The following is a 26,566-nucleotide window of genomic DNA, read 5'->3' as shown; positions in this document are numbered from 1 at the left end:
CAATGTGCTATCATCGGCAAAATTATGGATAGGATTTCCAGTCAATGGAAGAAGGACATTGATATACAAGAGGAAAAGAGTGCGGGAAAGAACTGAACCTTGGGGGACACCGGCATTAGTGGAGAAGTTAGAAGACAGAGAGCCATCTACCATCACCCTCAGTGAGCGATCAGAGAGAAAACTGGATAACCAATTACTAAAAACGGTTGGCAAACCATAAGATGGAAGCTTGTTTAGAAGACCTTTATGCCAAACACGATCAAAAGCCTTTGAGATGTCAAGAGCAACTATTTGTGTTTCACTGAACCTTTCCATTGAATTAGTCCATAAATGGGTAACATAAGCCAGAATATCACCAGTGGATCGACACTGACGGAATCCATACTGGCGATCGTTGATCAGACGGAAGGTTTCTAGGTAGTTTAAGAGTTGGCAGTTAATTGATTTCTCCATTACTTTAGAAAGAGTAGAAGTAATTGCAATGTGACGATAATTGGATGGGAGGGATTTGTCACCCTTTTTAGGAACTGGCTAGATATGAACAAATTTCCAAGCAGAAGGAAAAACACCTTTGGAATAAGAAAGCGAAAAAAGGCGGCAAAGAATAGGAGTAAGTTCAGGAGCACAGGTTTTGAGAACAAGCAGAGAAATACCATCAGGACCTGGAGCTTTCTTAGCATCAAGATTCATCAAAATCCTTCTGATATCCTTTTGACGGAAGACCACAGGAGGCATTGAATGGAACGTGTTAGGAATGGTGGGAGGTGTTTTACCAAGATCATTAATACATGAGCTGGAAGAAAAATGGGATGCTAGCAGGTCAGCTTTATCCTTGGCTGAAGTGACAACAGAACCATCTGGTTTGGACAGAGGTGGGAGCAGAGATGGGCAAAAGTTGCGGCCAATAGCTTTGGCAAGAGACCAGAATGCTCGGCTACCATTAGGGCAAGAAGCAAGTTTTCTACTCTTAGCCTGTTCAAACTCTAGTTTGGACTGATTAATAACTGCTTTACAATTGTTGCGAGCTTTGGTGTAGGCAGAAAATGAAACTGAAGAATTAGAAACAAGCCAATTACGATATGCAACATTCTTCTCTTCGACAGCCTTAGCACATTTATTGGAAAACCAAGGTTTAGATAAAGGATGAGATTTTAAAGTGGAGTGTGGGATAAAGGATTCCATTCCTGCAAGAATAATTTCACTAACACGATCTGAGTAAACGTTGACATCAGAAGTTTTGAAACAGTAATCAGACCAAGGAAAAGAAGAAAAGAAGTCTCGCAGGTCATCCCATTTTGCATTCTTGTAATGCCAAACAATACGAGGTTGGGAATAGCCATGAGATAAAGGTTCTATTTGAGAAGAGACAATCACCAAGTTGTGATCTGAAGTGCCTAAAGGACCTCTCACTTCGACCTTGTACTTAGAAGGGTTGTTTGTGAGAAAAAGATCAAGTGTATTGGCTGTATGATTAGGATTGTCCGGTATTCTTGTAGGTAAATGAACAATCTGTGCTAGGTCATTAGTAATTGCAAAAGCCTCAGCATTTCGACCTGCTGGGTCGGTGTGACTAGAAAACGGAAGCCAGCTGGAGTTGTGAACGTTAAAATCACCAAGGAAAATTACCTCACTGTTAGGAAACTTGGACTGGAGAAAGTCAAGTTGCAAAGAGAGGAAGTCAAAGAGCTCCAAGTGATTAGTGGAGTTGGGAGAACGGTAGAGACAACAGATGAATTTGACACAATGAGGTAGAGGGATTTTAAGCCAGAGAAGATCAAAGAGAGGAGATTCCAAATTGCCAAGTCTCTGACAGGGAATATCAGAACGGACATATGCACAAGTACCACCTTTGAGGCGAAAGGAATCATACAGCAAATAATTTGGACATCTGAGATGAGAAGTAGTTGAATCAACTGATAACTGAGATTCAGTCAGAAAAAGTACATGGGGTTTGGAAGACTGCAAGTGGAAATGGACATCGTTGAGATTGGAACTGAGACCACGTATATTTGTGAAATGAATTAGGAAGTCCTTGGGAGGTTTAGATCTTTTCGCAGATAAGCTTGCTCTATTATTTTGACAATTCATGGTGTATTCAATGGTAAGAAAAAGTGGGTGGGACATGCTGTATGAAGTAATGAAATTTTTGGATATGGCGTACATGTGGTAAGAATATACCCAGATCCTTGACATAACGTGGCCTCGACAATGCTCCCCGCATACACACTACTCGGACTCCCCCCAGTCACTATCTGGCAGAGTAGAGGTAGCAAGATTATACAATAGCTGATCCAGAAGCCTCCTAGAGAGTTACCAATAGGTTTGGTCCGGTGTACTATCTAGCGGCCGGCCTGCGAATACCGTTTTAGAGCTGTACCCTCGAAATGTAAGGAATATTGGATCTCGCCACGACATTCATCATAACCTCAAAAATCATCAATCATACTGCATGATGGAAGAGATAGGGAAGGGTTGGTCGGAACTTAGCTCTAGAGACTAAACATGGGTTCCACCACTTCGAGCCTCCAATAAGCAAAGTGGTGGTATTTCACCGGTTGATGAGAGTCATCTACCACCTAGTACTGCCTGGTAACATAGAGGGGCAGCGTTCCTCCATGTGGTGTGGGCGCCACACTTCGACCCCTGCTTACGTTGGTTCACACCTGGGTGATCACCCACCATGTACTTGTGCATGGAGGTTATACCCAGGATTACTAACAGTCCCACCATCGTGAAGGTGCAAGCAGAGGATTTGGCTGTCATAGACCGTCCGGACTTCACCGAAATTGGTTCCACTTGGCTTAAGTGTCACCCGAATATCAGTTCCATCAGCGTTTTAGACTCCCAGGTAGCAAGAACAGCTTGTCTGGCATATCTGAGAGAATGTCTGTGACAAACTCAAGGACCAAAGGACTTGCATCAAATGCCAGTAGAGGCATTTGATGCAAGCAAGCAAGCTTATGCAGCATCAGCCAAAAAAAAAAAAAAAAACCACTTAAACTTCACCCCTCTGTTCGTTCAAAATACCTGTCCAGCTGAGTCTTAAACTTATTTAGGCTATCAACTTCCACGACAAGGGATGGAAATCTGTTCCACCAACCAACCACTCGCTGGCTAAAGGCAAATTTCCGCACGTCTATCCTACATCTGTCTTTCCTCAATTTGAATTTATGCCCTCTCAGGTGATTATTCTGAGCTAGAGGAAGAATCCCATCAGCATTGAGCATGCTCAAACCATTCAATGCTTTATATACCTCTATCAGATCACCTCGCTGGTGCCTAGTCTCCAGACACTGTAATTTGCAAAACTTAAGCCTTTCTTCGTAAGAGCACCCCTTTGTTCCATTCACTAATCTTGTTGCCCTTCTCTGTACTCGTTCCAGCAGCTCTACATCCTTCTTGAAATGAGGTCTCCAAGCCTGTATACAGTACTCTAGGTGTGGCCTGACCATTGCCTTATACAAGGGAATAATCACCTCCTTATCCCTGCTAGAAAAATTCCTCTATATCATTGACAATACACTATGAGCTACTCTTGCACCGGTCTGCACTGCTCAGAGAACTTCATATCTGCCTGCACAACCACCCCCAGGTCCCTTTCATTCTCAACCACTGTCAGTGTAGTACCACAGAGTTGATACGTTGCTCTGGGGTTGCTGTTCCCATGTGTAGTACTTTACATTTGTCAATGTTAAACTTCATTTGCAACCTCTCAGCCCATCTGCTCAACCTTTCCAGATCCTGTTGCAGCAGCATAGTATCAGTAGTGTCCTTGACAACCCTGCCTACCTTTGTATCATCTGCAAACTTCGACATTAAACTTGATATACCATCATCAATATCATTTATGAATACAGAAAACAATAATGGACCCAACACAGAGCCCTGAGGGACTCCACGATGAGCAGTGCCATTAATTACCACTCTCTCTCTTCTCCCCTCAACCATTCCTTTATCCATAGCAGCAATTTGCCTCCAATGCCACACTGCTCCAATTTCTGCAGCAGTCTGCTATGTGCAACAGTATCAAAAGCCTTTCTAAGATCCAAATATATGATATAAAAGTTATTCCCTGCATCCAGTTCCTTTGTAACCACATCATAGTATCCAATCAAATTGGTCAGGCAAGACTTTCCCATGCTGTGTCCGAGCTATAACTGAAGTCTTGTCTAGATGATCCTGCAGTGCTTCTTTAACTAATGCCTCCATTAATTTTCCTGGAACAGAAGTTAAACTCACAGGTCTATAATTATTTGTGTCAGCCTTTGATCCTCCTTTGTGAATTGGGGTCACATTTGCACATCTCCAGTGAATGGGTACCTCCCCTGAGTCCAAAGAAGCTCTCATAATTATGGCTGAGAATCTGCTTACTTCCTTTGCTGCCTTCTTTAATATAACTGGATAGATCCCATCCACCCTGGGTGCCTTTTTTTTTATGTTTATCCTCAACAATTTCTCCTCCACTTTCCTCTCAGTTATTACAAAATCATCTAGCTCACTGCCAGAGTTTACTTTACCTCTGGCATTCCCTTTCCTGAATAACTTCTCATGTGTGAATGTAGATGCAAAATACATGTTTAGTTTGTTAATCACCTGAGCAGGATCATCAACAGTTGAACCATCAATATCCAGTGGACCAATCTGATTCATCCCTTTATTTCTAGAGTTTATATAGGAAAAGAACTGTTTTCTGTTTTTCTTTGCATCATTTGCAAAGGATTTCTCATTAGCATTAGCATTAGTAGAGGCATTTGATGCAAGAAAGCAAGCTTATGCAGCCTCAGCCAAAAAAAAAAAAAAAACCCACTTCCACTTAACCCCTCTGTTCGTTCAAAATACCTGTCCAGCTGAGCCTTAAACTTATTTAGGCTATCAACCTCCACCACAAGGGGTGAAAGTCTGTTCCACCAACCAACCACCTGCTGGCTAAAGGCAAATTTCCGCACGTCTATCCTACATCTGTCTTTCCGCAATTTGAATTTATGCCCTCTCAGGTGATTTTTCTGAGCTAGAGGAAGAATCCCATCAGCATTGAGCATGCTTAAACCATTCAAGGCTTTATACACCTCTATCAGATCACCGCGCTGGTGCCTAGTCTCCAGACACTGTAATTTGCAAAACTTAAGCCTTTCTTCGTAAGAGCACCCCTTTGTTCCATTCACTAATCTTGTTGCCCTTCTCTGTACTCGTTCCAGCAGCTCTACATCCTTCTTGAAATGAGGCCTCCAGACCTGTATACAGCACTCTAGGTGTGGCCTGACCATTGCCTTATACAATGGAATAATCACCTCCTTATCCCTGCTGGAAAAATTCCTGTATATCATTGACAATACTCCATGAGCTACTCTTGCAGCCCGTCTGCACTGCTCAGAGAACTTCATATCTGCCTGCACAACCACCCCCAAGTCCCTTTCATTCTCTACCGCTGTCAGTGTAGTACCACAGAGTTGATACGTTGCTCTGGGGTTGCTGTTTCCCATGTGTAGTACTTTACATTTGTCAATGTTAAACTTCATTTGCCACCTCTCAGCCCATCTGCTCAGCCTTTCCAGATCCTGTTGCAGCAGCATAGTGTCAGTAGTGTCCTTGACAACCCTGCCAACCTTTGTATCGTCTGCAAACTTCGACATTAAGCTTGATATACCATCATCAATATCATTTATAAATACAGAAAACAATAATGGACCCAACACTGAGCCCTGAGGGACTCCACTAATAACATTAGTCCACGATGAGCAGTGTCCATTGATTACCACTCTCTGTCTTCTGCCCCTCAACTACCCCTTTATCCATAGCAGCAATTTGCCTCCAATGTCACACTACTCCAATTTGTGTAGCAGTCTTCCATGTGCAACAGTATCAAAAGCGTTTCTAAGATCCAAGTATATAATATCAAAGTTATTCCCTGCATCCAGTTCTTTTGTGACTGCATCATAGTATCCAATCAAGTTGGTCAGGCAAGACTTCCCCTTAACAAAACCATGCTGTGTCTGAGCTATAACTGAAGTCTTGTCTAAATGACCCTGCAGTGCTTCTTTAACCAGTGCCTCCATTAATTTTCCTGGAACAGAAGTTAAGCTCACAGTTCTATAATTACTTGTGTCAGCCTTTGATCCTCCTTTGTGAATTGGGGTCACATTTGCACATTTCCAGTTTATGGGTACCTCCTCTGAGTCCAAGGAAGCTCTCATAATTATGGCTAAGGGTTTGCTTACTTCCTTTGCTGCCTCCTTTAATATAACTGGATAGATCCCATCCACCCCGGGTGCCTTTCTTGTGTTTATCTTCAACAGTTTCTCCTCCACTTTACTCCCAGTTATTTCAAGATTCTGTAGCTTACTGCTAGAGTTGAATACACCGCTGGCATTCCCCTTACTGCATAACTCCTCATGTGTGAATGTCGATGCAAAATATTCATTTAGTTTGTTAGCTACCTGAGCAGGATCATCATCAGTTGACCCATCAATATCAAGTGGACCAATCTGATTCATCCCGTTCCTTCTAGAGTTTACATAAGTAAAGAACTCTTTGCTGTTTTTCTTTGCATCCCTTGCCAAGGATTTCTCGTAATCTGCCTTCGCCTGCCTAATCTCGTTTGTAACTTGGTTGCATATCAACTTGTATCTATCATAGGCTTCTGTGTCATGTGTTAATTTGTAAGTATCCCATGCATTTTTCTTCTCTGCCATATGCCTCATTAGTTCATCTGACATCCATTTTGGCCTAAACCTTGAACAATATTTCTTATTGTTCTTGGAAGCTACTAGGCAATATGTAAAGCCTAGTAGCTTCCAAGATAAGTTCTTTGAATGCTTCCCATTTTGAATTTGCTGTTGGTAACATCATCAGTTGGTCCCACTGTATAGAATTTAAATACTGTCTCAGTCCATCGTAGTCACCTTTACGGAAGCAATAACCCTTCCCTTTACCCCTAATGGTAGTTACCTCTTTGAGTAAATACCACTTCAGCACACTGTGATAACTGCCACCTAGTGGTTCATTTATCTGCAGATTCTTAATGCATGAAGAATCACTGCTGATAATCAAATCAAGAGTATTACTCCCTCTAGTTGCCTCCCGAACATGCTGATGTAGAAAACAATCATCCAATAAATCCACAAAAGCCTTGCTAGTGTGTGAGTGACCAGCCCCCAAATTCCAGTCAATATCTGGGAAATTAAAATCTCCCATTATAAGACTCTCTGATTTACTGGCCCACTCTATTTCCCTGTACAGTTCCTTATTATACTCATCAGAGTCATCAGGCCTATAGCACACTCCTACTCTCAATTTTGATCTCCCAATGCTTATGTCACACCAAACTGACTGAACACTGCACTGTCCAGCGATGTCGACTGGCTTCACTTCCTTGGTTTTTATGTGTTTCTTAACTAATAGCATAACCCCTCCCCCCTTCCTATCCTGTCTATCCTTTCTGTAGACGTTGTACTGCCCAAATTGCAGTTCTGCATCCCTTATATCTGTGCGACACCACATCTCTGATATCCCAACAATATCTGCCTCTGATGTTTTGAGCAATACCTCAAATTCATCAAATTTATTTACTAAACTCCTAGCATTGGTGTACACGCAAGTATACCTGCACCTGTTTCTATTCTTAGCTACCCTAACACAACCCATGTGTTTACTTGTACCGCAATGGCTCCCAGCAGTCTCTGAAATACCATGCATCTTGTTTTTCAGGCTTCTGCTCATTCTAATAGAAGCAGTGCAAGAATCTCTTTCACCTCTGCCAGTGGCTACTGTCAATCTATTGGTCTTTGTCTCCCCCCAAGCTAGCAGTTTTCCGACCCACCTAACACTGCCTCGATAGCATCAGCAAATATTCTTGCACCCTTTCTATTTAAGTGTATCCCATCCCTGTAGAAGCAATCTCTCCTGTTAACAAGTACAGTCCAGGCTGAAAAAAATTCTACCTCTTGAGCCTTGCACAATCTTTCCAGGGCCGAATTGATCGACAAGGCTCTCATCATATACTCCCTCCTATCTTGTCTGCCTAATCTCCTTTGTGACTTGGTTACAGAGCAGCTTATATCTATCATAGGCTTCCATGTCACCCATTAATTTATATATATCCCATGCATTTTTGTTCTCTGCCATATGTCTCATTAGTTCATCTGACATCCATTTAGGCCTAAATCTTGAACAATATTTCTTAGTTGGTATGTAAAGCCTAGTAGCTTCCAAGATAAATTCTTTGAATGCTTCCCATTTTGAATTTGCTATTGGTAACATGATCAGTTGGTCCCACTGTATAGAATTTAAATTCTGTCTCAGACCATCGTAGTCACCTTTACGAAAGCAAAAACTCTTCCCTTTACCCCTAATGGCAGTTATCTCTTTGTGTAAATCCCACTTCAGAACACTGTGATCACTGCCACCTAGTGGTTCATTTATCTGCAGATTCTTAATGCATGAAATTATTAGTTATTAGTCCACTTCGCCCAGGGTTTAGTGTTGGGCCCATTGTTGTTTTCTGTATTTATCAATGATATTGATGAAGGTATATCAGGCTTAATGTCCAAGTTTGCAGATGATACGAAGTTTGGCAGGGTTGTTAATGACAGTAAAGACAGTACACTACTGCAACAGGATCTAGAAAAGTTGGGCAGATGGGCCGAAAAATGGCAACTTAAGTTTAACATTGACAAATGCAAAGTAGTACACATGGGTAGCAGTAACCCCAGAGTAACCTACAAACTGGGTGGTACTACACTTAGGGTAGTGAAGAAAGAAAAGGAGCTGGGGTTAATTGTGAAGTCAGATATAAAGTTTTCTGAGCAGTGCAGACAGGATGCCAGAGCAGCTTATGGAATTTTGTCAATGATATTATAGGAATTTTGCTAGTAGGGATAAGGAGGTGATTATCCCCTTGTATAAGGCAATGGTCAGGCCACAGCTCAAGTACTGCATACTGTGGAGGACTCACTTTAGGAAGGATGTGGATTTGCTGGAATAATACAAAGAAGGGCAGCAAGACTGGTGAGAGGAACAAAGGGTTGCCCTTACCAAGAAGGCTTAAGTTCTGCAAATTGTAGCATATGAAGATGCGGCTGCTGCAAGGTGATCTGATTGAGGTGTACAAGGCCTTGAATGGTTTGAGCAAGCTGAATATTATGGAATTCTTCCTCTTGCTCAGAATACACACTTGTGGAGGCATAAATTCAAATTGAGGAAAGACAGTTATAGAATAGATGTGCAGAAATTTGCCTTATCCAGCATGTGGTTGATTGCTGGAACAAACTTCCATCTGTTGTTGTGAAAGTTTACAGCTTAAATAAATTCAAGGCAGAACTAGAGAAACTTTTGGACCAAATTGATGGTGAAATGGCAGTTTAAAATTTTTTTTTTTTTTTTTATATTTTATAAGCTTGCTTTCTTGCATCATATGCCTCTGCTAAGACTAAAAACATAACAAGTGTTGTGTTTTCCTTTAACCCCTAGAATTTGGCATATTTGGCATACAAGCTCTCACTATATGGCCTAGGTGGCTATATAGTGAGAGCTTGACAAATGACATCCCCTAGAATTAGGTCATCTTTGCCACACACAGCACTCCACGATCAAAATCGAATGCAGTTAACATATTTTGATTTGATTTCTATTACAGTACTGTGCTGAATAACCCTTCAATCCTGAATTAGGCCATGAATTAGGCCATGCTTGCCTATAATAAGACACACATGCCCAATTATAGTGTTAAAAGAAAAAAAAAAAAAAAAAAACAGATGTGATGTTCTTAAATGGAAGTGCTTGTTTTATTTTCTTTTGAATATACAGCTTGACAGTTTACCTTAACAAAATATGTTATTTACAGTTAAGATGTGTTTGCAAATTGAGACTAGTCTCCAGCTGATGAAAAGACAGTAATGTTCAAAACTACTGCCTGGTCTAATTTTTTTAAATGTCTAGCATATTCCCCTATTCTGGTGATGATGTATAACTTAAAGGCAGAATTGTTAATAATGGTATTTATCTCTAAGTTGAACATTCTCCCAAATTTTAGTGCTGAGTATGTAATGACAAAATTTTGCCAAATTTTGTCATTACATCCTATATGCAACATGACAAAATTTCACGGTTTTCTACTCAACACAACTGGTAAGTAAAGTAAAATGCATCAAGTTTTTAATTTTTTATTTCATGTACAGTACCTTTTCTATAACATTCTATCAATTTCAGTGACCATATTTAATTTCTTTCAAGTTTAATGAATGGTAGACATTACTGGAATATTCCATTTTATAATTAGTGGTCAAATTAATCCTAATAAAGAGCTGTTCCAATAATTAAATAATAATATGTTGTCTAATAAATTCATTGAAATTATAAATCTTTTTAATTATAATAAATTCATATCTTAGCGAAGTCAGTACTTATTTGCTAAGAATCACTAAACATCATATTCTAAAAACACACAAAACCTACTTTTCTTTTAATCTTCATTAAAACTAGATTTTTTCTGGATCCACAGTTGATAAAAAAATAAAAGAAAACCTTTTCATTAATGTTATAACACAGCATATCATGCTGTACTGATATGCTATGTAGTGATTTTAATAATGATTTCAATGATAAGCTCTTAATGATTTTACATTACTGATCTTTTTTTGTTTTTAGAGGTGAATCTGGAGCTGGAAAAACAGAGAATACTAAAAAGGTTATCCAGTTCTTGGCATCAGTTGCTTCTTCCAAGCCTCGCTGTGCTAATGCTGGTTCACACGGTGTAAGTTTATTGTCACCATGTTCTTTTTCACACTCAGTGTATGAAAACCAAAGAAGTTTATATTATAGGTCAGGACTGGGCAGCTTTTTGTTTAGTTATATTTACTTCCAGATTTGATGGAAATAAAATATGGGCCCATTTATTTTCACTTTAAGTGAAAATAAATCACACCAACTGTCATTAGAATTACTGCGAGTAAATTTTTAAAAATTTTTTACTAATGTGAACTATCATTAATGTTTTCTGGTGACAGCATATAATTAATGTATATTTGCTTCATTTAATTTATAGAAATGTTCACGTATTTCTATAAATACAGGTCCAATCCAAATCATACTGTAGTATGTATGGAAACGGAATTAATAACTTGCTCATCCCTGTTAGATTGCCACATAATTCCATTATTATTTTAAATATTTAATTGTCATCTCATATACGGTGTTCCCTGCTGTAGAGTGGTTCAAACACTGTCCTTTTGGATATGGGACCTTCCAAGTTGCATTGTAAAATGATTTTTTGCCACTCTTCAACTAGATTATGCATCCAATTGTAACTCACACAATTAGAAAGTGATTTCTTTAATTTCTCTATAAATGGTACTAAAAGTCAGCTGTTTCCTTTGCTGTTGGTTAAATATCTGTTTGACATTTAACCAATAGCAAGCAACCTGCTGAATTACAGGTCAAACTCAAAATGTTATTAGGTCCAATTATTCTGAAATAGTCAGATTATTTTATGGCATGGATGCTGTCTTTGAGAACATCTGTTATAATGCCTGAAATCATTTTTAGTCTCCACTTTCCATCTGTGTTAAATTACACTGGCCAACGTGATTTTTCCTCCACTAATATATCAGCTGTTAGTAGTCAATTTTTATATATAGATTTCAAAAACAATTCTTAAGATTTCACATCATGTTGGACTCTTTTTAAAAATTACAACTGTGAATTACAGGCTCCGAAAAAGCGATGTGTTTGCCATTTTATTTACCTAATTGTTATTTTATATTGTACTTTATACGTAGTCTTATAGTTCTAGTTATGCTGGTTATTTTTATTTTTAATTTAGATAAGAGTTTTTGTAGATTACTACTTAATATACGTAAAACCGTTGTTTCATTCAAATCTTGCAGCCATTGTTTCTGTATAGAGTGGTAGGTAATTCAAATTTTTAATTGTGGTAACTAGGTAGCTTTAACGTAAAATTATATAGCGTAATATGCATCACTGCATTTAGGATTCTATTAGATAGTGTAATATTGACAACTAATTGATTAAATTTATTGATCTTATTAATTTAAAATATCATGCCCCAGATTAGAGCAGCAAAACAATGGGCACAAAGTGGCAAGAGTGCTGTGACTTGGGGAGAACTGAGGGGGCAAATTCTCCAATGCATCAAGCCTAAAAAAACATGTGCAACTTGTGAAATGTTTGCCGAATTCTCTGGAACAGAACATGATCTTGCCAAGGAGGATTTCTTTGTGTGTGTGTGCCAGGTGCAGAACGTGTCTAGAAATTAAGCATCAACTCAGCGTTCTAATGGGTGTCAATGACAGCTTGAGGTGTAGGGTAGATGTCCTCGAAAAAATTAATATGAGGGATTGTCAAGCTCTCAGCTGTGCAACTCAACGCCAGAGCTCACTCCTGAGCATCAGGCAACACAGCAGCAATCTCCAAGGCAGAATGCACTGGTCCCACAGGAGTTAGTTATTGTTGGTGATTCTATTGTCAGGGAGATGGGGAATATATTGTGTAAAAAGGATAGATAGAATAGAACCAGGGTATGTCTGCCAGGGGCAGAGGTTGATGACATTGTAAGCATATATCATCTTTTAAGGGCACAAAAGGTGATATTGTTGTACATGTTGGCACCAATGATATTAAGAGTAGGAGATCTGCAGATTTGCTTAACAAATTTGTTTGTTATTTGGTTTTTAGGAGCATTAGCAACTAAGGCCATATTGCTTCAGGGATATGCTGTAGTCATTCCCTGACCTTTTCGCACCCTCCGTATTTGGTGGGCACGGGCTCGAACCCTGGTCTAATCAAGAAGCGTGTGCTGCGCACTGCTGCTCCTGCCCACCTGGCTACGGAGGCGCCCCTACTTAACAAGTACAGGTCAATGTTGCAAAAAAGTCGTGAGTTAGGGATAAATTTGAAAGTGTCTGCAATTCTGCCCAGACGCGATAGGAGGGAGTACATGATGAGAGCCTTGTCAATCAATTCGGCCTAGAGAGAATGTGCAAGGCTCAAAGGATAGAATTTGTTTCAACATGATCTGTGCTTGTTAACAGGAGAGACTGCTTCTACAGGGATGAGATATACTTAAATAGAAAGGGTGCAAGAATATTTCCTGATGCTGTTGAGGTGTTAAGTGGGTCAGAAAACTGCTAGCTTGGGGGAGATTCACAGACTAAAAGCTTAAAAGTAGCTGCGGGCAGAGGTGAAGGTGATTTTTGCACTAAGTAACCCCAGAGAAACGTACCAATTGTGTGGTACTACACTTAAGGTGGTAGAAAATGAAAAAGACCTGGGAGTAATTGTGCAGGCAGATATGAAATTTTCTGAGCAATGCAGACAGGCTGCCAGGGCAAGTCATGGGGTTTTGTCAATGATATATAGGAATTTTGTTAGCAGGGAAAAGGAGGTGATTATCCCCCTGTATAACGCAACAGTCAGGCCACGCCTTGAGTACTGTGTACAGGTCTAGAGACCTCATTTTAGGAAGGATGTAGATTTACTTGAGCGTGTACAGAGAAGGGCAACAAGATTGGTGAGGGGAAGGAAGGGATCCTCTTAACAAGAAAGGCTTAAGTTCTGCAAATTTTGATAACATCGTCAACCTTTGATGGGCAATGGTTTATGACGTTGTAGAGCAGATATCATCTTTTAATATAAGCCTGAAAAACAAGATGCATGGTATTTCAGAGACTGCTGGGAGCCATTGCGGTACAAGTAAACACATGGGTTGTGTTAGGGTAGCTAAGAATAGAAACAGGTGCAGGTATACTTGCGTGTACACCAATGCTAGGAGTTTAGTAAATAAATTTGATGAATTTGAGGTATTGCTCAAAACATTAAAGGCAGATATTGTTGGGATATCAGAGACGTGGTGTCACACAGATATAAGGGATGCAGAACTGGAATTTGGTGAGTACAACGTCTACAGAAAGGATAGACAGGATAGGAAGGGGGGAGGGGTTTCGCTATTAGTTAAGAAACACATAAAGTCCAAGGAAGTGAAGCCAGTCGACATCGCTGGACAGTGCAGTGTTGATGCAGTTTGGTGTGACATAAGCATTGGGAGATCAAAATTGAGAGTAGGAGTGTGCTATAATGGGAGATTTTAATTTCCCAGATATTGACTGGAATTTGGGGGCTGGTTACTCACACACTAGCAGGGCTTTTGTGGATTTATTGGATGATTGTTTTCTACATCAGCATGTTCGGGAGGCAACTAGAGGGAGTAATACTCTTGATTTGATTATCAGCAGTGATTCTTCATGCATTAAGAATCTGCAGATAAATGAACCACTAGGTGGCAGTGATCACAGTGTGCTGAAGTGGGATTTACTCAAAGAGGTAACTACCATTAGGGGTAAAGGGAAGGGTTATTGCTTCCGTAAAGGCGACTACGATGGACTGAGACAGTATTTAAATTCTATACAGTGGGACCAACTGATGATGTTACCAACAGCAAATTCAAAATGGGAAGCATTCAAAGAACTTATCTTGGAAGCTACTAGGCTTTACATACCAACTAAGAAATATTGTTCAAGGTTTAGGCCTAAGTGGATGTCAGATGAACTAATGAGACATATGGCAGAGAAGAAAAATGCATGGGATACTTACAAATTAACACATGACACAAAAGCCTATGATAGATACAAGTTGATATGCAGCCAAGTTACAAAGGAGGTTAGGCAGGCGAAGGTAGATTACGAGAAATCCTTGGCAAGGGATGCAAAGAAAAACAGCAAAGAGTTCTTTACTTATGTAAACTCTAGAAGGAAGGGGATGAATCAGATTGGTCCACTTGATATTGATGGGTCAACTGTTGATGATCCTGCTCAGGTAGCTAACAAACTAAATGAATATTTTGCATCGACATTCACACATGAGGAGTTATTCAGCGAGGGGAATGCCAGAGGTGTATTCAACTCTAGCAGTAAGCTACAGAATCTTGAAACTGGGAGTAAAGTGGAGGAGAAACTGTTGAAGATAAACACAAGAAAGGCACCTGGAGTGGATGGGATCTATCCAGTTATATTAAAGGAGGCAGCAAAGGAAGTAAGCAAACCCTTAGCCGAGCTTCCTTGGACTCAGGGGAGGTACCCATAGACTGAGATGTGCAAATGTGACCCCAATTCACAAAGGAGGATCAAAGGCTGACACAAGTAATTATAGACCTGTGAGCTTAGCTTCTGTTCCAGGAAAATTAATGGAGGCACTGGTTAAAGAAGCACTGCAGGATCATTTAGACAAGACTTCAGTTATAGCTCGGACACAGCATGGTTTTGTTAAGGGGAAGTCTTGGCTGACCAATTTGATTGGATACTATGATGCACTCACAAAAGAACTGGATGCTGGGAATAGCTTTGATATTATATACTTGGATCTTAGAAATTCTTTTGATACTGTTGCACATGGAAGACTGCTACACAAATTGGAGCAGTGTGACATTGGAGGCAAATTGCTGCTATGGATAAAGGGGGAGAAGACAGAGAGTGGTAATCAATGGACACTGCTCATCGTGGACTAATGTTATTAGTGGAGTCCCTCAGGGCTCAGTGTTGGGTCCATTATTGTTTTCTGTATTTATAAATGATATTGATGATGGTATATCAAGCTTAATGTCCAAGTTTGCAGACGATACAAAGGTTGGCAGTGTTGTCAAGGACACTACTGACACTATGCTGCTGCAACAGGATCTGGAAAGGTTGAGCAGATGGGCTGAGAGGTGGCAAATGAAGTTTAACATTGACAAATGTAAAGTACTACACATGGGAAACAGCAACCCCAGAGCAACGTATCAACTCTGTGGTACTACACTGACAGTGGTAGAGAATGAAAGGGACTTGGGGGTGGTGATTGTGCAGGCAGATATGAAGTTCTCTGAGCAGTGCAGACGGGCTGCAAGAGTAGCTCATGGAGTATTGTCAATGATATGCAGGAATTTTTCCAGCAGGGATAAGGAGGTGATTATTCCCTTGTATAAGGCAATGGTCAGGCCACACCTAAAGTACTGTATACAGGTCTGGAGGCCTCATTTCAAGAAGGATGTAGAGCTGCTGGAACGAGTACAGAGAAGGGCAACAAGATTAGTGAATGGAACAAAGGGGTGCTCTTACGAAGAAAGGGTTAAGTTTTGCAAATTACAGTCTGTCCTCGTATAGCACGATAGTTGCTTTCCTAGAAAACCTCGTGCAATGCAAAATCGTGCAATATAAACAACAGGCCCTATGAGAAAAGTGGGGTTGGGTGCCGACCACCCAAAATTGAACACCATTTGGAACCAAAACATTACCAAACACAATAAATAATCGGGTAATTTTAATCGTTATAAAATACTTACGTATTTTATAACGATTAAAATACGTAATAAAAATAATATTATATTATAATAAAGTATTTTTAGTATTTTTTAATACTGAAAAAGTATTTTATTCGTAAAAAATTTATTATATTAAATAAAATAGTCGTAATAAAATACTTACGTATTTTATAATACGTAATACGTAAGTCGTAATAAAATATTGCTAATGCTTTTGCTTCTATCGTAAGCAAACTTGCTTTTTGTTTGATTTTCTATCCAAAGAGATGACATCCGTTCCATCTCTTCCAATTCTTTGTGTCTTAATCTAATGGATTTTAATTACACTGAGTTGTTCCCGCTATGAAAGTTGTTTTTATTTTCTCTGCATTCTTTGTAATTCTCGGCGTTGCCTCATTTAGGTCTGTAGCACGTGCAATATAACATGGTCTTTCATTTCGCTCAAAGCGTTTCACAATTTCATATTTTTTCTCTATCGACAGAAGCGGAATGGCCATAAGCCTTACGGGGGAAACCACGGTGGGCCGGAGGCCGGTGTGATTTTGGCCATAAACCGTAGTATGAGGCCACTATAAATTTTCCCGGGTAAGAATTTTTGAGCCAGTCCGCCTCTGTTTATCCATATTGCTTTTTTTTCTCTCTCTGAATCTGCAGTGTCTTCGCCAGGACGCTTCCTTTTCACACCTTTTAAGTATTTTACTAATTTTTAGGGAATAAAGCACAATTACAAAACTTGGAGGCACGCTTGATACACATAAACAAAGCTGCGCGCGTGTAGCAACTGAATAAACAACACTGTAAAACCCGAGATACACTATTAACACCTCACATTTTACTAAAGCACATTTCTAGGGGTTACTACCATAAAACAATAAAAACATTTTCCAGTTGCGTTTCTACTAGTGGAATCTGTTATAAACTGGTAGTAAACTCGATCTAATTGCATTTGCGATTACAGTATATCGATAGCTGGAATTGGGTTGGTTTTTACGTTATTATGGTGAAATGTGTTTCCCCTTCACTGATATAAAACACATAAATACATTTTCAGAATCTCCTTCATTCCTATCGTGTTGCGTTCAGTTGGGGTGATTCCGCGTTCGACTGCCATTTCTTGTAAACACAAAGGCGAATCGTGTATAAGCGAATTCGGTTTGTGTTATATAAGATAACGTTCCCCTATTTATAAATCGTGTATGATCGAATTCGTGTAATGCAAACACGTGTTATACGAGGACCGACTGTACAGTGTATGGAGACTAGGCACCAGCGAGGTGATCTGATAGAGGTGTATAAAGCCTTGAATGGTTGGAGCATGCTCAATGCTGATGGGATTCTTCCTCTTGCTCAGAATAATCACCTGAGAGGGCATAAATTCAAATTGAGGAAAGACAGATATAGGATAGACGTGCGGAAATTTGCCCTTAGCCAGCTGGTAGTTGGTTGGTGGAACAGACTTCCATCCCTTGTCTTGGAGGTTGATAGCCTAAATAAGTTTAAGGCTCAGCTGGACAGGTATTTTGAACGAACAGAGGGATGAAGTGGAAGTGGTTTTTTTTTTTTTTTGGCTGATGCTGCATAAGCTTGCTTTCTTGCATCAAATGCCTGTACTAATGCTAATGCTAAATGATACGTAAAAATCAGAAGAACATACGTGGTAATCGGAATAATTAATACGTACTGTAATATGTTCATACGAGTGTTGTTGTTGTTGGGTTTTTAGGAGCATTAGCAACTAAGGCCATATTGCTCCGGGAATATGCGGTGGTCATTCCATTGACCTTTCCGCATCCTCCGTATTTGGTGGTGACGGGCTCGAACCCCGGTCTAATCAAGAAGCGTGTGCTACGCACTGCTGCTCCTTCCCACCTGGCTACGGAGGCGCCTAAGTGTAGTACCACACAATTGGTACATTTCTCTTTCGTTATTGCTACCCATATGCAGTACTTTACATTTGTCAATGTTAAACTTCAGTTGCCACTTCTCAGCCTATTTGCCCAACTTATCTAGATCCAGTTGGAGCAGCATACTGTCTTTACTGTCAATAACAACAACCCTGCCAACCTTTGTATCGTCTGAAAACTTGGACATTAAACCTGATATACCTTCATCAATATACAAAACAACAAATATAGAAAACAACAATGGGCTCAACACTGAACCCTGGAGAACTCCACTAACAACATTTGTCCATGAAGAGCAGTGTCCATTGATTACCACCCTGTGTCGTCTCCCACTCAATCATCCCTTTATCCATTGTAGCAACTTACACTTAATGCCATAAATCTCCAATTTGTACAGCAGTCTTCCATGTGCAACAGTGTCAAAAGCTTTCCTGAAATCCAAGTATACGATATCAAAATTATTTTTGGAATTCAGTTTCTTTGTGACCACATCATAGTATCCAATCAAATTGGTCAGAGAAGACCTCCCTTTAACAAACCCATGCTGTATCTCAGCTATTACTGCATGCCTTGTCTAGATGATCCTGCGATGCTTCTTTAACCAGTGATTCCATTATTTTCCCCCAGAACGCAATTTAAACTAACAGGTCTGTTGATGCTTGTCTCACCTTTTGAACCCCCTTTATGAATTCATGATACGTTTGCACACTCTAGTCCATGGGGACCTCCCCTGAGTCCAAGGAAGCTCTCATAATTATGGCTAAGGGTTTGCTTACTTCCTTTGCTGCCTCCTTTAATATAACTGGGTAGATCCAGTCCACCATGCCTTCCTTATGTTTAGCTACAACAATTTCTCCTCCACTTTTCTCTCAGTTACAAAAAATCATTTAGCTCCCTGTTAGCATTTGATAAACTTCTGGAACTTCCCTCCATGAATAACTCCTCATGTGTGAATGTAGATGCAAAATACAGGTAGTTCTCAACTTTACGAGTTAATTCATTAATAGCACACACTTGCAAAGCGGGAATCTATTTCCCATAGACAAAGTTAAAAATAGGGGTTGCATTCTCAACAATATTAATAAAATAATTAGAGGAGTTTACCTCAATATAGTATGTAGAACACTCCCGTATGATACCCTCCAGAAATTAAAACGGAAAAACCGAAAGAATCTACAACTTACCGGTACATTAGAGTAAAATATAAATAATTAAATAATCAATTTAACACTATTCAAATCAATTTATAACAATTAAAAATCAAAATAACGCAATTAAAAGAATCTAACAAAAATATTCAAAATGATTTTCCTTCCTTAAGGAAGGAAAATCGTTCTGAATATTAATATCTTTTAATTGCGTTAATTAAAAGATGTTAATTTTAATTTTAATTTGAATATCTTTTAATTGTGTTAATTTGATTTTTAATTGTTTTAAATTGATTTGAATTGTGTTAAATTGATTATTTGATTATTTATATTTTACTCTAATGTACCGGTAAATTGTCGATTTTTTCGGTTTTTCCATTTTAATTTCTGGAGGGGATCATACGGGAGTGTTCTACGTACAATATTGAGGTAAACTCCTCTTATTATTTTAATAATATTATTATCAACGTACAACAACACGCTTCTTGATTAAACCGGGGTTCGAGCCTGTCGCCACCAAATACGGAGGATGCGGAAAGGTCAGGGAATGACCACCACATATCTCGGAGCAATATGGCCTTAGTTGATAATGCTTCTATAAAAAAAAAAAAAAAAAACCAACCAATAACAAATGTAGAACATATTGAGTATTACAGCTCTGATTCATACTATCTAATTCTCAACAATGCAATTAGTTAGCTAATTAGTTTATTAGCATTTCCATTAGTAGAGGCATTTGATGCAAGAAAGCAAGCTTATGCAGCATCAGCCAAAAAAGTAAATAAATAAATAAATAAAAAATAACCACTTCCACTTCACCCCTCTGTTCGTTGGAAATACCTGTCTAGCTGAGCCTTAAACTTATTTAGGCTATCAACTTCCACGACAAGGGATGGAAGTCTGTTCCACCAACCATCCAACCACCCGCTGACTAAAGGCAAATTTCCTCACGTCTATCCTACATCTGTCTTTCCTCAATTTGAATTTATGCCCTCTCAGGTGATTATTCTGAGCAAGAGGAAGAATCCCATCAGAATTGAGCATGCTCAAACCATTCAAGGCTTTATACACCTCTATCAGATCACTTGGCTGGTGCCTAGTCTTCAGACACTGTAATTTGCAAAACTTAAGTCTTTCTTCATAAGAGCATCCCTTTGTTCCATTCACTAATCTTGTTGCATTTCTCTGTACTCGTTCCAGCATCTCTACATCTTTCTTGAAATGAGGCCTCCAGACCTGTATACAGTACTCTAGGTATGACCTGACCATTGCCTTATACAAGGGAATAATCACCTCCTTATCCCTGCTAGAAAAATTCCTATATATCATTGACAATACACCATGAGCTACTCTTGCAGCCCATCTGCCCTGCTCAGAGAACTTCATATTTGCCTGTACAACCACCCCCAGGTCCCTTTCATTCTCTACCACTGTCAGTGTAGTACCACAGAGTTGATACGTTGCTCTGGGGTTGCTGTTTCCCATATGTAGTTACATTTGTCAATGTTAAACTTCATTTGCCACCTCTCAGCCCATCTGCTCAACCTTTCCAGATCCTGTTGTCCTTGACAACCCTGCCAATCTTTGTATTGTCTGCAAACTTGGACATCAAGCTTGATATACCATCATCAATATCATTTATAAATACAGAAAACAATAATGGACCCAATACTGAGCCCTAAGGGACTCCACTAATAACATTAGTCAACGATGAGCCGTGTCCATTGATTACCACTATCTGTCTTCTCTCCCCCTCAATCACCCCTTTATCCATAGCAGCAATTTGCCTCCAATGCACACTGCTCCAATTTGTGCAGCAGTCTTCCCTGTGCAACAGTATCAAAAACCTTTCTAAGATCCAAGTATATAATATCACAGTTATTCCCTGCATCCATTTCTTTTGTGACTGCATCATAGTATCCAATCAAATTGGTCAGGCCAGACTTCCCCTTAACAAAACCATGCTGTGTCTGAGCTATAACTGAAGTCTTGTCTAGATGATCCTGCAGTGCTTCTTTAACCAGTGCCTCCATTAATTTTCCAGGAACAGAAGTTAAACTAACAGGTCTATAATTACTTGTGTCGCCCTTTGATCCTCTTTTGTGAACTGGGGTCACATTTGCACATCTCCAGCCCATGGGTACTTCCCCTGAGTCCAAGGAAGCTCTCATAATTATGGCTAAGGGTTTGCTTACTTCCTTTGCTGCCTCCTTTAATATAACTGGATAGATCCCATCCACCCCGGGTGCCTTTCTTGTGTTTATCTTCAACAGTTTCTCCTCCACTTTACTCTCAGTTATTACAAGATTCTCTAGCTTACTGCCTGAGTTGAATACACCTCTGGCATTCTCCTCGCTGAATAACTCCTCATGTGTGAATGTCGATGCAAAATATTCATTTAGTTTGTTAGCTACCTGAGCAGGATCATCAACAGTTGACCCATCAATATCAAGTGGACCAATCTGATTCATCCCCTTCCTTCTAGAGTTTACATAAGTAAAGAACTCTTTGCTGTTTTTCTTTGCATCCCTTGCCAAAGATTTCTCGTAATCTGCCGTCGCCTGCCTAACCTCCTTTGTAACTTGGTTACAGTTCAACTTGTATCTGTCATAGGCTTCTGTGTCACGTGTTAATTTGTATGTATTCCATGCATTTTTCTTCTCTGCCATATGTCTCATTAGTTCATGTGATATCCACTTAGGCATAAACTTGAACAATATTTCTTAGTTGGTACGGAAAGCCTAGTAGCTTCCAAGATAAGTTCTTTGAATGCTTCCCATTTTGTATTTGCTGTTGGTAACATCATCGGTTGGTCCCACTGTATAGAATTTAAATACAGTCTCAGTCCATCGTAGTGCCTTTACGAAAGCAATAACCCTTCCCTTTACCCCTAATGGTAGTTACCTCTTTGAGTAAATCCCACTTCAGCACACTGTGATCACTGCCACCTAGTGGTTCATTTACCTGCAGATTCTTAATGCATGAAGAATCACTACTGATAATCAAATCAAGAGTATTACTCCCTCTAGTTGCCTCCCGAACATGCTGATGTAGAAAACAATCATCCAATAAACCCACAAAAGCCTTGCTAGTGTGTGAGTGACCAGCCCCCAAATTCCAGTCAATATCTATGAAATTAAAATCCCCCATTATAAGACTCTCTAATTTACTGGCTCACTCTATTTCCCTGTACAGTTTCTTATTATACTCATCAGAGTCATTAGGCCTATAGCACACTCCTACTCTCAATTTTGATCTCCCAATGCTTATGTCACACCAAACTGACTCAACACTGCACTGTCCAGCTATGTCGACTGGCTTCACTTCCTTGGATTTTATGTATTTCTTAACTAATAGCATAACCCCTCCTCCCTTCCTATCCAGTCTATCGTTTCTGTCGACGTTGTACTCCCCAAATTCCAGTTCTGCATTCCTTATATCTGTGTGACACCACGTCTCTGAAATCCCAACAATATCTGCTTTTGATGTTTTGAGCAATACCTCAAATTCATCAAATTTATTTACTAAATTCCTAGTATTGGTGTATACGCAAATATACATGCACCTGCTCTTCTTCTTAGCCACCCTAACACAACCCATGTGTTTACTTGTACTCCCATGATTCCCGGCAGTCTCTGAAATATCCTGCATCTTATTTTCCAGGCTGCTGCTCATTCCAATAGAAGGAGTGCAAGAATCACTTTCTCCTCTGCCAGTGGCTACTGTTAATCTATTGTATTCCCCCAATCTAGCATTTTTCCGACCCACCTAACACTGCCTCGATAGCATCAGCAAACATTCTTGCACCCTTTCTATTTAAGTGTATCCCATCCCTGTAGAAATAGTCTCTCCTGTTAACAAGTACAGACCAGGCTGAAAAAAATTCTACCCCTTGAGCCTTGCACAATCTTTCCAGGGCCGAATTGATCGACAGGACTCTCATCATATACTCCCTCCTATCGTGTCTGGGCAGAATTGCAGACGCTTTCAAATTCAACCCTAATTCACGGCTTTTTTTCAACAGTGACCTGTACTTGTTAAGTAATTCCGCCGGTCTCCTACTCTTAATATCATTAGTGCCAACGTGTACAACTATATCACCTTTTGTGCCCAAATTATGTTTAAACAATGATTTGTTGAAAGAAATGAAAACGTAGTCTGTAAAATCAAGCAAATTATAATAATATAGAAATTATTTACGACTTACAAATGTTAAAGAATGTTTATTCTTCATCATTGTTGACTAAATGCACACTCGTTGATCACTGATTATTGACTCGGCACTCGTTTATTTGTTGCACAAGGAGTCATCATCTTCAGAAATGCTTCAAGAGGCATTTGTTTCCAAGATAATCTTCTCTTTTAATTATAAATTTCACAATTGCATGCATAAGCATTTTTTAATGGCACACACAAATTGCAACTGACACAATTCGCGTGGAGTAACAAGTTTACGAAGTTTAAAAAAAGGAATGAAGAGAAGATGCTGAAAATTTTTTTATGTTTTTTATACGATTGAAGATTTCAGTAAAGGGGAAACACATTTCACCATAATAACCTAAAAAACCAGACAATTCGAGCCATCTTTGCAAATGCAAGAAGATAGAGTTTACTACCCATTTATAATATATTGCACTAACAGAAAAGCCCAATAAACTGGAAAGTGCAAATTGTTTTTATTGTTTTATGGTCGTGACCTCCAGAAAATGCTTTAGTAAAATATCACAAAGCCGTTCAATATTGGTTCTTATAACGGAACATATGATAACGATGAAAGTGTATGCATTTTAATGATTTGAATTGGTAACTAATACAATTTACAAACCATGCTCAAGACCTTTTATATGACCTTAAGGTCACGTTCGTGACCTTAAAAATGACATTTAAGATAAATACATAAAATTTTAGATAAATAGTTTAGTTATACAGTGAAAATTTCAACTTCCAAGATCTTGAAACGAATTACCAAAAAACAATGCGTTATTGGGTTCACATTATGATATTTTAACGATGGTGTCTCTGAAACTGATTAATATTGTAAAGTGGGGTACACTGTATTGTATAGCTATGCACATGGTTTGGAATGCGGTATTTATGTTCATATTTTCGATTTTGTTGATACTTGATACTTGGGGAAAAAAAACTCATAAACCCGAGAACTCGTAAAGTGAAAATTCGTAAAGTGAGAACTGATCATCACAAGAAGCATGATCATCAATTGCCCACCCATCAATGTTAAGTGGTCCCATCTGATTCATGTTTTTCTTTGCATCCTTTGCCAAAGATTTCTCATACTCCGCCTTCGCCTACCTAACCTCCTGTGTGACTTGATTACAGACTAGTTTATACCTGCCATAGGCTTCTGTGTCACTTGATATTTTATATGTATCCCATACATTCTTCTTCTCTGCCATGAGCCTCATTAATTCATCTGACATCCATTTAGGCCTAAACCTTGAACAGTATTTCTTAGTTGGAATGAAAAGCCTAGTAGCCTCCAAAATTAAGTCCCTGAAGGCTTCTCATTTAGAATTCAACATTGGTAACATCATCAGTTGATCCCACTGTATAGAATTTAAAAACTGTCTGAGACCACTGTAGTCACCTTTACGAAAGCAAAAACCCTTCCCTTTAACCTTGATGGTATTACATCTTTAAGTAATTCCCATATCAGTACATTGTGATCACTGTCATCCAGGGGTTCCTTTATCTGCAGATTCTTAATGCATGAATAATCACTGCTGATAATCAGATCAAGAGTATTACTCCCTCTGGTTGCCTCATTTTGCTGTAGAAAACAGCCATCCAATAAATCCACAAAAGTCTTGCTAGTGTGTGAGTGACCAACTCCCAAGTTCTAGTCAATATCTGGAAAGTTAAAATCCCCCATTATAAGACATTCTGATTTACTGGCCCACTGTATTTCTCTGCACAATTGCTCATTATACTCATCAGATTCATTAGGCCTATAACACACACCTACTCTCATTTTTCCTTTTCCGGTGCTTATTTCACACCAAACAGACTCAACACTGCATTGTCCACCAACATCAATTGGATGCACTTCCTTAGATTTTATGTGTTTCTTAGGTAACAGCATAATCCCTCCTCTCTTCCTGTCCTGTCTATCGTTCAACATGCAACGTGTTAAAGCTCTGAACTGAGGATGAGGGGATGAGAGATGAGGGATACGTAAAGAGTAACTGACGAGATGGAAAAATTTTCAATTTTGGTGAGAAACTCAGAATTAGAAATGAATTCTAATATGCCTTAAATTAATTCAGGAAAAGGCTTAAGTATCTATAATGATCTTAACTCTAAATTTCATGTAAATTCTAATAAAAACATTTAATACTCCATGGTTAGTGAGATTTAAGGCTATAAATAACCTTCATCATATTAAGATGAGTAGTGAGGATATCAGTGCCATAATGTTGTAGTAGAGGATTTTCCTGAGACTTTAGCAGAGGTAATTCTTGAGGGTTTTATGATTAAAAACCCAAGGGCAGCTCCATGACTGATTTGTGAGCCAGCTTACTCCTCATCAGATTGCACAAAAGCTGCATGAATATTACCCTAATAATATTTTAGGGCAGAACGCCTCAAACTATGTAAAATTCAGACTATGAGATTGGTCAATGCTTTTGCAAAATGATTCAAATCCACTGACCAATCTCATAGTATGTTGTTGTTGTTGTTATTTGGTTTTTAGGAGCATTAGCAACTAAGGCCATATTGCTCCAGGGATATGCGATGGTCATTCCCTGACCTTTCCGCATCCTCCATATTTGGTAGTCACGGGATCGAACCCCGGTCTAATCAAGAAGCATGTGCTGCGCACTGCTGCTCTCATAGTATGAATATTACTCCTAGTATTGAATGGGGTATATTTCAATGAAGATTCTGAAATAGTGTGACACTTCTTATTATGTTTTTCTCTCTTCTTAGGAGTTATTTGTTCACTCCCATGACAGCAGCAAGCTCTGGTTTATGTTCACTTTAGAAATGACAGTATTAATATTGTTTTTAATTGACCAAACATTACAAAAAGAGCAAATCTATAATTCATTAAAAAAAAGGCACTACAATTACAAATTTCAGATCTAATTGGAGCTCAGTGTCTGAGTGAGGTACTGAGCTTTCGTGGACCAGTGCAGTTCAGTACTAGTGGTTTTATATTCACGTGACTTTTATTGCATTTTCTAGAAGTC

The 26,566-nt window shown here is 39.2% G+C and overlaps 1 protein-coding gene across 1 annotated transcript in view; it reads left to right on the top strand.

Annotated features, from left to right (window-relative positions):
- Positions 1-26,566, top strand: part of LOC150076628 (uncharacterized) — a 1,101,557-nt gene that overhangs the window by 185,427 nt on the left and 889,564 nt on the right. The window contains exon 4 of the mRNA XM_090386980.1: positions 10,642-10,747. Coding sequence (XP_090243106.1) covers positions 10,642-10,747 — 106 coding nt within the window. The remainder of the gene's footprint in view (positions 1-10,641; positions 10,748-26,566) is intronic.

Source organism: Mastigoproctus giganteus, chromosome 12, assembly GCF_048544385.1.
Source record: "Mastigoproctus giganteus isolate SK-2022 chromosome 12, ASM4854438v1, whole genome shotgun sequence".
In the NCBI taxonomy this organism is placed as follows: Eukaryota; Metazoa; Arthropoda; class Arachnida; order Uropygi; family Thelyphonidae; genus Mastigoproctus; species Mastigoproctus giganteus.
Note: the sequence above shows the minus strand (reverse complement) of the source record. Positions and strands in the feature narration are given on the sequence as shown.